Source organism: Heliangelus exortis, chromosome 1 (genome assembly GCF_036169615.1).
Source record: "Heliangelus exortis chromosome 1, bHelExo1.hap1, whole genome shotgun sequence".
NCBI classification, from domain to species: Eukaryota; Metazoa; Chordata; class Aves; order Apodiformes; family Trochilidae; genus Heliangelus; species Heliangelus exortis.
The window spans coordinates 177048534-177061937 of NC_092422.1; the positions used below are offsets into that span (position 1 = coordinate 177048534).

At 35.4% G+C, this 13404-nt stretch overlaps 1 protein-coding gene across 1 annotated transcript in view; it reads right to left on the bottom strand.

The window, feature by feature from the left end:
- GRM8 (glutamate metabotropic receptor 8) overlaps nt 1-13404 on the bottom strand; it is a 327956-nt gene that overhangs the window by 252168 nt on the left and 62384 nt on the right. The window contains exon 3 of the mRNA XM_071733781.1: nt 8584-8800. Coding sequence (XP_071589882.1) covers nt 8584-8800 — 217 coding nt within the window. The remainder of the gene's footprint in view (nt 1-8583; nt 8801-13404) is intronic.

Genomic DNA, 13404 nt, shown 5'->3' on the forward strand with positions numbered 1-13404 from the left:
TTTAACCCTGCCTGAAGTAAATGCATTCAGGATGGCCATATAGTTAGAGAAGATACATTTATAAGATGAGCTCAAATCCCTCTGAATTCTATTATCAGCACTTACATAGAAAGCAAGAGAAGCAACTAACAAAGCCTTGCAAAAACGGAGTGGGAGAGTATTGAGCAGAAAGACTGGAAAATTTGAAGTTGGTATAGAATTATTTGGTATAAACAAGAATAGAGAGAGCATATAGAGTATTCACAAAACTAGATATACAAGTACATCGTAGAAAAATATTGACTATTGACAGCACAAGGGAGTGCACACTGGCAGGGATACTTGGGATTGTTCACACGCACCATTGAGTTCTAAATCAGCTGTAGCCATTTGTTAATAAACCTTGGGTGTCAGAACAGAAAGGTTTTGGAAATAATATGCTTGATACCCAGCAGCCAACAGAAATACCTTACAGTTTGTCAGGAGGTATAAAGAATGGTACTGAGAATAAAAATGAGATTACAATGACACTACATAAATCAATAGCAAGGCTTTACCTGGAGTGTTCAGTCATGGCTACACAATTTAATTGAGATGTAGATGAAATAAGGGATCCAGAAACTTACAACAAAAACTATTAAACAGCAATTACTTTGTATCTTCTAACCCAGAGTTAAGATAAGCAAGGCATGCTATGAAGGAGGTTAACTGGATTCTCCTGCATAACATTTGTAGCTTCAAAACAACAGAGCATTCAAAGGGTGAGGTTAAAATGATAGGAAGAAGAAAGTATAATGGATGTAAATTTTCATGCTTCAGGAAAAATAAGCATCCAACATTAAATACCTGAGTATTTAAACAATAGTAAATACCTGAGAATATTTCTAGGATACATAATTTTGCTAGTAACTGTTAAGTAAGATTTTGGAGTCGTTCTCTTTTATTTAATTGAGGCCACCACTGGAGACAAGATACTGACCAGCAGTGTCTGTCTCACAGGTCCAGTGCTTCATTGTTTAAACTGCAGCCACAGATCATAAAAGAACTGATACTATGAGGATATTGCTAATATTCAGTCATGAGGCATATCTCACACATGTTTTTTAAGAGATACAGCTCTACAAGTAGAAAGCAAAAATGGAAAAATAGTATATTTTAAATAATAAAATTTAAAATATTGGAAACTCTTTGAAGATGGAAAGACATACAAACAGAAAAATGCAATTTTCTCAGCAAACACAAGAGCTAGGAATTTCTCTGTAACTTTTCAATGTGAGACTACAGACTTTAGAACAGTGAAGCTCAACCAAGATTACAGTTCAAATACTGTGAATCCTTTTACATGTTAAAAAAAAAAGAACCTGTAAATACAGCCCAAGCTTATGTCACCATGCTTCCTTCCTTCCTGTCACCTTTGTTGGGATGGTGCCCTTATGTGCAAGCTTTCCTTTCAAAAATCTGTTCACTCTGGGAAATCAAAACCCTTAGATGTCATGTTGGCAAAGCTCACTCACACAGACTGATCAGGGATATGCCATGTTCTGCATATTCAACTAGGAAAAAAAAGGAAAAAGGGACTCTTAGTCAGTTCATGGTAAAGGATAAAAAACCCTCACTCACTGTGGAATCTGTAAAGCTTCTGGGACTTATTATTGACAGATTTATATATATATTTTTAAGCACGTCAAGCACATCTACCATGGAAAATGTCAAAGTATTTCCCATAGTTCTCCTCTGCCTTGCACCACTGTAAAATCATAATGCAAAACACAAACATGGGCAGCTTTATTTAGACTGCAAATCACACTGAGTCTCTTCTAGTATCCCCTTTACAAATACTTTCACTTACAAGAATATCCACTGGGATTAACTCTGTTAAGAACCATTTCCTGTTAAAAGGTTTGTGTGAAATTGGGTCATAAACAACCAGAATGACAATGCTGTGACTCAGACATTTCCAAAGATTGCTTTACAGGAGTGTTTTGATTATGTGTAAATTCTTTGCTTTAGGCCTCCTTCCTAGCAAAAGAGAGTCAAAGAATCTAAGAGAAGCTACAGGTTCTGCAGTAATACACACTAATATACACAACAGCAGGGCTTGAGAAATTTCATTTTTTGCCACTGAAATCATCTGACAGTATATTAATAGCCATATATTTATCCTATTTTATATTTCAGAAATGTTGATAACAGTTTACATGTCAGAAAGGACCCTCACAATCAGAGAGATCTTAAGCATAGTACAGAATGTAATTTAAGCAATGATTTCTAACTTTGGCACAGTATTTTTTAGTGAACTTCCTTTTAGAAATATTTATTTTATTGATTTAAAGCCCAAATAAATATGCTAGTACCCATTCCTAATTTTAAATGCTTATTTACATTTAGTATTAAAAAGTGCACCTTACAACTTATTTGGAACTGTTTTTCTTAAACTACAGTCTTCACTTTAAAGACACTGAAACTACAAAATCCCAGTCACTACTTCAAAGAGCACTGCATTTGAAAAAACACTTAATGATAAATTATATTCATTATGAACACCACACTATATTTCACCACAAGTATGCTTTTAATCTAATACAAGTGCTTTCTTGAAATATCAACACATGGATAATTTTGTTTGCATTTTTACATTTAAAAATCCTGAACTAGGTATCAAGACTAGGTGGAAAAGTTCTACTAACAAGCTACTGCATTAAAAGCTGAAATAAACTTTCTTTCCTGGACAATTTTAGCATTCTATGAATTTGTACTCCTAACCAATGAAAAGAAAAAAACAAAAAAAGAAGAAAAGAAAAAAAAAGTCATATAGTCCAATGACTTCTATAGTTCTTATAGGAGAAAGTTAAATACGTAAATATGCACAGAAAGGTGAACAGATCCTCTGTATTATAATGAGAGTTCAATATTAATTTTTGAGTTTTCTAAATGTTCAAAATTCACCACAGAACGCATCTCTGTGGAAACACACTGGTCCTTGCTCTGAGGAGTTCATTTGTCTCAGCTCTCCAAGAGCTGGCTGCTATAAGCAAAATGAAATCAGCTTCAGACTGAGAAGAGATTCCATATCACAGCTACTTGGTAACTGTACCACACAAAAATAGCAAATGAACTCATTTTTGAGCACAGTTCACACCCCAGCTGGCATGAGACAATAAGCATCAGTGGCCAAGCCAGGAAGTGTGAGGTCTTCTCACTCTGAGCCTTTTTGGCAGCCTCAGGGCCAACCCAACCTTCCTGTGCATTTAATCCTTTGCTAAACTCCCTGACGTCCAGGAGGGTACCCACTGATTTCTTCCAATGTCAAGCACATACAGAATTCCCTACTTCTTGCTCAGGACTTCTGTCCAGGATCAAATTTTAAACTGTCTCCCATGGAATAAAAATAATTTGTGCAAGTAGGGGAACAAGAGGAAGTGTTTAGCATACAAGCACATCTCTTGTAGCAGAGGGACTGTATCTATCCCAAGCTCCAACCCAAAGCTTCCTTTGCCAACTCTCGTAACTACTGAGTTCACTCCAGAAGTATTAAAGTATAATGGTAGTTTCAAATATGTGACAACATCACTTAGACAATCCATGAAAAAATTATACTGTTTGTAAATTACTTAGGCTTATTTGTAATAGTTTCTGGCATTTTTTGTCATAATACCTTAAAAGCACCCCCATGAGAGCTATTGTTCCTCGAACTGAACAGAAGAACAAGAAATCTGAACAGAATCCAGTAGAAGTATATGTGTGTCATGCTGGTTACAGAAGCAAGGCTGGCTGTGTAACTTTTGTCACTTCAGTCCACTCTATGGTACCTACTATTTGGAGCAGGTACAAATCCTATAAAAACCTTCCACTATTTTTCTTTTCCTCCTTCACTGTAGCTAGTGAAGCTTTCTATAGGAGGTATAAAAAGTGCCTCAACTAAATGACTGAAGAAGAAAATGCTCAGCACCTATTGCAGATAAAGAAATTCCTCTTCCAATAATACTGAAGTGTCAGAGAGCACAACAGGAAAATACCACTGTATGCTTACTTCTCCAAGATACCTCCCAAAAACTATCAAGAAAACCACATATAATTAAAGCTGAAGAATATCATATTGATTAGCACCACTGGGAGGTGTTAAAACGGTCTTTCATTATAAATCCCTAAAAATTACACTGTTCTTTATCAGGTACTAATTTGTACAAATATTAAAAACTGCAGGAATAATTTTCAAGCTTTTGCAATATTAATACACTCGCCATCTGATTTTGTAATTTTTGAAGCATCTCTTTGAAGCTACTGTAGCCAATTATAGTGTTATTACTAATTATAGTTTGTAGCTTGAAATACATCATTATCAATAGAGTTCAGCTGCATAAATATAAAAATGAAACTTAAAATTGATTTAAATGGTTTTCCCTTTGTGATGATATGTTAGAACATTATTAGTTAATTTTCTGAGCTTTAAAACAGTCTTTAAAGCTGAAATATCTCTGGGAATAAGGTTACATTTCATACATTGTATATCTTCAGTTTTCATGTTGCAAGATTTTTTTAATCTTCTCTTAAGCAACATCTTGGGGACACACACAGAGAAAGAAAGTCTATCCATCAGCTGAACAAGATATAAAAAGCTTTAGCTTTATATCAAAGTATACTGCAGGAAATGTGAATTAATCTTAACAGCAAGCCATTTTATTCATTTATAATTTATCAATGAATAATCCAAGGGGTGAATGGAAAGGCTACATGCCCTTAAGTTTTATTTTCCTGCTCAATCCTCCCTCCCCTCTTCCCACTAAACTTTCTCTTGATCTATGGAAAGGTTTAGCTAAAGGTAAGAAGTACTCCAATTTAGAGAAAAGCAGAGACAATGTGCAGAGATACAGCAGACACACAAAAAATCTGACAAGAGACAAGATGGCATAAGAACTATGTCAAAGAAATATCACAACCTTTTCTATGTAAACAAAATATAGCTTACTGTGTTGAAGCCTGAAACAATTTAAATTAAGCTACTGTAGCATTCTTCCAGTATATGCATTCATTACAATTAGTTATATAGTAGTCAGTGTGACTGTAAAGGTAAAATTCTCTGAAGGAAAATAAAGTAACTGTGGTCCCTTCTCAGAAAAACGCTAGAAACTGCCCTATCCTATGTTGAATGGAGTAGTGAAATCTACAAACCCTGTCCCTAAAAGCAAGCATGGAAGGGTACACACTAATACAAAGCCCACCATTCTTTTCTGGGGTAAAGCTTCCCCAAAGTTATGTCATTTAGGGCCAGTCAAAGATCTAGCCCTAAATCATCTATGCACTCTTCCTCACACCTCTGTCAAGCCATGGAAAAAAAGCTTACAAGGAAAAAAACAGGGCAAGAAATACGGAAGCTCCTCATCTGTTTGTAGTGATTGGCTACAGTTCCCTGCCATTATAATCTTTAGCTCCTCTTCTGATGATTTCCTAAGTGTTTCACTGCCAGTACCCACCAGTGCTCATGTCAAATTTTCATTGATCACTTTTAGACATAAAATCTGTCACATGGCATTTCATAGACTATTTGTGGATCTGTTGTATTTTTCAGTACAAACATTGCCCTTTTTAAGCAAGTATGCTGACCCCAAAGAGATTTTTCTAAACCAAATGTTTATGTATTCTGTAAAAAAGTGCAAAGGATCTCATTAGTTTCTCTCTGATGGTAAATTCATTTGGTATCTAATAGCAGGGGGACTGAACCATTAAAGAAGTCTGATTAGAGACTTTCCAACATTTATTTTGTCAAACATCATTAACAGCAAAGTAAATAGAAGAGCACTATTCAGCATGACAGTTTAATGAGGACTTGGTAAAATGTGCTGCCTTCTTTTCCCCTTTTTAGTCTCTTTTGGTGAGCAAAGTTTCTCTTAGTTTAATGCTTAAACTCTTTAGCATTTTCATTTCAGATGACTTCATTCCTTCAGTTAATGTACCAAAATGAAATTCTCAAGATAAAAAAAATATTATAGTGATTTCATTGATTAATTTCATAATGGGAGTAGAAAATTATATATATTTAACCAATTTCTTCTAACACTAATGCATGGAAGAATGCATTGGAATAAGTACTACTCGCTATTCTCATGTGAAATATCTCATTTTCAGCTATGCTTTGTCCCAGTCAGGATCTTTGTCATTAAAATGCAAGCAGATTCTGATATATTCTGTGACATGTCAGGGTGGCACCACTTTGACCTTTTCAGTATTCCATGTTTCATTTGGAAGCTTGTTTATTCCTTTCTGCTTCTGTTACTGATGAAGAAAGAGAGTTGGAACAGAGGGCAAATCAAACTGGAAAGCAGAGGCAGAGTCAAGCTCACATGAAAAAAAGTACATGAAACTGTAAGTACATTAAGTTAATCTCTATTTTAAAAATATTCAAAACCCTACCCATTCTTAATTCTTAGCTGACTGGAGAAAACTTAACAAAAAAAAAAAAAAGTTTCCTGTTTATATTTTTGAAACTTCTATCTTGCATATACTCACAGGCACTGAAGATATTTCAGAAATTAATATATCGATTTCTTTCACATTCTTTCCTCAAATTTACTGCTCTCTATTATGTGCATCTTCACATTCATTTTGCTTCCAGTTGTTGGGTACTTATCTAAATGGGAGCTGTCCTATGCATTTGCATACTGAGTTTAGTAGCATAGTTCTGGTCAGTTTTAATGTTTTGTTTGCAGTCTGTGATGACTTTTATAAACCTACCTAGACTCTATAGTATCAGACCTCATAGTTAGATGCTATTACATTTTAAGAATGTTTCCAGCCCTGTGGTTCAGGTGAAAAGTCTGAGGACAGTGGATAATAGAATCAGGCTGGAAGGAACATTAAGAAATCATCCGATCCACCTCCCAGCCCCAAGGAAGAACTAAGTACACTTATATAATCCCTGGGCAGGTGTTTTTCTGATGCATTCTCCCAGATTCAGCAATGAAGGCTCCAAAATAACCCCAGGCAAGCTGGTTTAATGCTTTTATGCCTTAACCTTTAAGAGGGGCTTTCTCCAAATCTAAACGGAATCATGCTAGAGATTAATTCCATTACTTCTGTTCACATACACTGTATTTGGACAAACAAGTGGCCCTCTACCTTTCTGTAAAAGCTATCTGTCTGTTGGAAATCACTATTACCATCACATTCCCTTCTTAGTCAGCTTTTCTCCAGGCTAATGAGCCACCTTGCTCAGTCACTCCTCACAGACCACCTTTTCAAGGTTTGTGATTGTCTGTTCTCTCTTGCACAGTCTCTCACCTTTTGTGAAGTGGGGGTCAAAACCTGTACTGAGTCAAAATGGGGTTTCACAGCTGCCAGACAAATTGGTGGAATACTCAAATTATTTTTCAGATTGAATGCCCATCTGCCTGTTCCAGTAAAACACAAGGAATACAGACAGGTTATAATTCACTACCATGCTCAGATTATTTTTTGAGCTACTATTTTCTGACCAGTCTTTCTGTACTCCTCATCACAAAGATCCTTTCTGCTGAAGCATAATGCCTTGCATTAGCCTCTTAAACTACATACTATTTTTTCAGGAAATAACTTCATTTTGGACTCTCAGAGTCTCTTCCAATACATTCCTAGTCCTTCTCAGCTTGAAGTTGCCTCCAGATTTTACAAGCATATCCTTCATTCTGTGTCCATCTGGACTAAATATGAAAACACTAGCTACTACCTGATCCTGCACAAACACCTGCCAAATATCACACAACACATTCTCCCTTTTAAACAGAAAGCATTGCTAATTACACTGAGCAAAGTTCTCTAAATAGGTTTGCATCTATATTTTTCACCTACATCACAATTCCCAGATTTGCTCAGGAGAACTCTGGATGAGACAATTGAGATAACAGTACAATTTTTAAATTTTTTTTTTAAAGGACGTTTTTTAACACTGTACTTAGTGGGCAACCAATTCTGCCCTCTTTAAGTCACCTGCTACTCATTGTCTTATTCCTTGGTGTCCAAAACTTACTGCCCCTGATAAACAGCCATTTTTTAAGGCCAGAAATAACTATGGATGTGTGAAAACAAAAAAGATCAGAGGGACTTAAACATACTTCCTGTAATAATGACTGCGTTTATATAGCACATTTCACCCTGATGAAAAAACAACAGTATGTCTTTGTACTTCACAGATTTTTTTGTTGTTGTTTGTCAAATTCATCAAAATTAAAAGCCTAGATTTCACAGTGCTGGAATATGAAAATGACATAGGTCTCACTGGATTATGATTTTCCTAAACTAAATCAATCACATTTCCTCATATCTGGGTGTAATTCAGTTGGTGTTTGCTTTTTGCTACTAGCTCATCAAGGAGATCCCCTTTCCAAAAGGGACAAGAGATACATTTTTTACCTCTCTCAGGAGCTCTTTTTAAATTCCTTTAAATTTTTAAATTTTAAAAATTTTAAATTTTTAAGACATGTGAACAGCAAAATCACCCATAAACCCCTCCACTTGATTCCAGGTAACACACCTGTTACCAGGTTCTATGATCACACTGTGTAGACCTAGGCAGAGGTCAGCGATGTTCTGTAAACCAGAGCTATAAACAGAAAACCTGATAAACACACTCACCAATTTCCCTGGAGATCTGTGTGAAGGCCTCCACACCACTCTCTCCATAGTTGCCTTCCGAAGCCAGTGTTGACACGTAGTTCCACCCAAGAGCTGTCACAATGTCAACCATGGCCTGTGCTTGGTAGGAGTCAGGTGGGACCACTCGAGAGAAAAAGTCATACCGGGTGTTATCGCTCAGTTCTGGAGCTGTAGATGCATAGCTGATTTGAGGTATCTGCAAGCAGAATGACAAGCTGATCAAACCAATCTCAGACCAGTTTACACTTTACACTTGTGTGTTTTAAAGGCCTAAAACAGATTATGCACAAGCATTGCTCGGAACTGAATATCTTGGTGTAGTCAATTCAGCTCATCAGAAAGCACCTCAGATTTTATAAAATGTTGGTTAAGTCTCATTGCATAGCACTGTCAGCATTCTGCTTTCCTCCAGGTGTTGTGACTCTGGGCTTGTAAGTGTAACAACTTCTTTTTTGATCCTGGCTTTGATGGGAACAGGTGGGGAAAAAAAAAAAAAAAAAAAAAAAGAGGAATTGTAACTATTACTGCAGAAGATGAAAAAAGTAATTTTTGATGACTGTGATTTTTTAAAATACTAGACTTAAATTTGATGAGTAAAATGTAGAATATTTCAATATCTTTATTTTTTTTATTTGTGAACATGAAAGTGTGCTTTCCTGTTTTATTCTTATTTTTTCCAAGCTTTCTCTGTCAAAATTTTTTCAGTGTCCTGTTTTAATTCAGTGCTGTCCATGAATTACGAATATGGAGTCTATGTAGTCAATGCAATATATTGTATATTGTCAATACAACGTATACAATATAAATACAGAGAAGGAAAAGAGGCAAAAAGATGGTAATCTTCATATAAAACACAAGAAAATTCCTTTTAGAGGAAAAAAACCAACAAAAACACACTAAATAACTGCAACAGCTTTTTAAAAAGGTATTAGCTCTCTATTTAATTATTTTCATACCAAAAAACCCTTGTTTTTATATTAACTCTTATCTTCAAAAAATAAGTCTTTCAATATCCAGAAAAATCTGTCTGTAAGCAATATTCAGTTATTCCAAAGAGTATTTTGCTGAATAAAATTTTAATTAAGATAACATAAAAGGCAAATTATTTTCTTATTTAAGATGGTAAAACTGATTATGTAGTCACCAGCTCAAAATGAACAATACTCCAAATATTGCATTGCATTTGTAACCTATATTAATAACAGGTGCTTAATTCACATCTTAAAAACAGAACAGTTTTAAAAACAGATCTGAACACAGTTCCTAAGCTGATTCTGCTGAGAACCAAATTTAGCAGACAGATAACAGGTGATCTGGTAACAATGCTCACTGTTGCACTAGCTGCTATAGTAGAAGGTTCCTAAAAAGGGGATTTGAGGAAAATATAAGAGATTCAACGAGTCTGGTCATTAGTCAAACATGCAAAGACACTGTAGACTTACAGCCTGAAAAAAAACGTTTATAGCCTAAGGAATGACAAAATAATTTCTGAGTCAGAAGGAAACCAAATAAACTCTTATGTATCTTGGCTATAACCTTCTTTAAGAAATTTTCTTCTAATGGAAACACCTCAGAATAAATAATCTGAAATGTCATAATAATAACAAACAGAAAGAACAAAAAGAAACAAGAAAGGGAGGATCGTAGAAAAAGTTAAAGGCTGTATCTCATGGAAATCAGTATTCCTAACACAGAAAAGCTCCACCAAGTATAAATAAAAGATAAGTTGTCCTTACAAAGCTTGCCTTATATAAATTCCCTTTCTTTCAGAAAACATTTGGAACATCTTTATCTCTTTACGGACAAGATATTTTGGCCTGTAATAACAACATTATGTGTGTTTAGAGCACACATCATTCCCTTTCTAAATTTGCTCTATTACTCTCTAAACGAGTCATCTTTTTCCAGATGGAAAAAAAATAAAGAAAACCTCTGTGATTTAACTCATTTTACTCCTTGGTGTGCCATTTCACAAACACTGTGGCACTGTTGCTTTGCTGGAAGTTATTTCAACAATAATGTCCATAAAATCAACACCAGTAAGAGATCTTTCAGACACTTTGCCACTGAAAATCTTGAAGTCTAGACCACAGAGTTATAACCATTAACTTTCTCAGTTCCTGTTTCTCTTCAGGCATGAGATGAATAACAAATCCTAGATATGTGTCTGTGGGAGAGCTGCTGATACAGCACAGCAATCAGATGTTTCAGATCAATAGCAATTTTCTAAGTACGTTGAATATCACTTATTTGGGGCCTAGGGAAATGCAGAGAAGAGATGCTACTTTCCTAATTTTTAGGTCTTTGTAGCTCAGCTTCTTTCCCAGAGTTATTTCTAGTAACAGCAGAAGAAAACAGTAGGTTATACAGTCCAAACCAAATACCCAGAAGTCATTTGGCATTCTTAAAGAGACTTAAATCACCACTGATTTTTAACTGCTGCCAACTTTTCACTAGTGTGAAAGTACAATATGCTATGTAAAAGTAGGGAGAAAGATACTCTCTAAATGGAAAGCCATCCCTATCTGTTGAGGAAAATGGTTCATGCAGATGAATATGTTGCTATTTTTCTTATTTCTTTTTGTATGCATCCCTCACAGTTACAGACAACACTTAACATTCAAAAATTTTCTCCCCAAATCTGCAGATCTCCTACCCAGAAATATGTCATGGATTTCTTTCTGTGAAACCATTTAATAAAAAAGGAAACAGAAACTTCCTTTGCTGCCTGCTTTTAAATGTATGTTTGTATACAGAAGGCACTGTAAAACAGCTTTAAAATTTGAGGATTTGGGGTATGTTCCAATAGTTACACAGTTACTGAAAAGACTTGGAGCAACACTCACAAGGAATTGTCTGGCATACAAGAAATTGCTTGGCATGAGGACAAATAGTTAGGATTTAGTGTTTCAATAATCCATGAATGAAAAATATATACATTAAAATGTAACAACTCTAGTTATGGACTATAGGTTTAATAAGCCATTTTACATGTCTCCAAGTACATTTTACAAGATAGAGCATAATACTGGCTAAGCAAGGGAACAGTTATGCTCTATCAATTCAGTAATATGTAGTTTTAAGCCACCCTAAATACAGACTGTATTTATACTTTATTTTCCACTGGCCTCTTGAAACATAGCTTTGCATTTTGAAAGAGACCTGGAAAGGGCTTTTATTTTTCTCATTCTAGATATTTCAATCTAGATTTTGAAAATTAAATACAATATAAGTAGCTTTTGCACTGTATTTAAGAGCTATATAGCACAGTTCATTGTGTACTTCCTTTTCTTTTGGGGGAAAAAAAGGAAAAAAAAAAAAATCACAATGTATTATATAACTACATTTGAATCTGCTGTCACACCACAGCTGTCACATTCACTGTCAGTGGCTAAAAGCATTTGTGTTCAAAAGTTCATTGATATAATTTTTCTCTTCTACCCTAACCTGTGGTTTGGCTGCTGCCTCCCATTAGCCTATAATCTGCTAGTAACATAGTGGCTGACAGACTTGCACTCTCTGAAATTACTTTACAGAGGAATTTTTAGAAGCCTTATTTTAATTATTTTCTTTTAAGCTTGAAGTATCTATCAAGATTTTGAAAACAAACATTTATAGTTTGGTGCTTTGAAACACTATCCAGTTTTAGTTAGGTATTAATCTTAATTCTGATGCAGACTGAACTGCTGCTGAAAATACCAGTGATCTTTCTGTCTTTTAATCCAAGTCATTAGTGGCTTTACCTCATTCTACCATCCAATCACTGGAATTGTAAAATTTTTATGCATGCTTAAAAAATTAAAAACAAACAAAAATTTTGGAACAGAACAAAAACCATCAAAAAACCCAAACAAAAAAAAAATTAAAAACAAAAACAAAACCCAGCCCCAAAGCCAAAAAAAACTACAGAGACAGGGTAAGCCTTCAAGATATATTGAAGTTAAAATCAGAAGTCAAGAATATCTCTGTTTTTTCTGGATCTTTTTGTATGAATCTCCAAGATGATTTAACATCTGGCATTAAAGATCTCACCCTCCCAGAGGATTATAGGAGATGGAGCTCTTATTTTCACAACTCAGTGTTCACAAAGTGTGAATGTGGCAGCACTTAAAAAGGGGGAACAACATCCATACAAGATAACCACCAAGCATTATTATAAAACAGACTTTTACTCCCTGATGGAGAGGGTGTGGACAAAATCACAAGTGCCAAAGACAGCCAATGTGACTTTTAATTTATTTCAGCCAAGTGGTCTCCTTTACACTAAAAATAAAGGCCACCCACCACTTCTAAAGCCAGGGCTCCTCATAGGGAAGGAGTACACTGGATCTGTTTGGTGGGTTCAGTGCTGGGACCCAAACTCAAACACACAGAGGTGCTGCACTGCGGATGGTAGAGGAAACTACATGACCTAGGTCTGTCCTTCCAGTGAAGCATCTTCCAGATATCAGGCAGCTCTAAGTATGCATCCCCTTCAATGTCATACTGCCCAAGTTTTAGACAGAAGTTCATTGGAATCTTTTCTATTAAGCTTTCAAATCCATTTGCATGCTGCATTTGCCAGTGTAAAGTATCAGCTAGACATTTCAAATGCCATGTTCCTCTATGCAGCCATTCAGCTGAAAGCATGATTTGAGAGCAGACAGTGAAATGAGCTAAGCTGATAAGAAAAAGATTTGAGAAAGGAATCACCAGTAATTTTGAACATTAGTGATCATGAATTACAGCAGTAACCTTGCTGTGCAGTCACTAAGCATAATAGACTTAAATCACTCACGTCTTCAGTTTCACTAACCACTC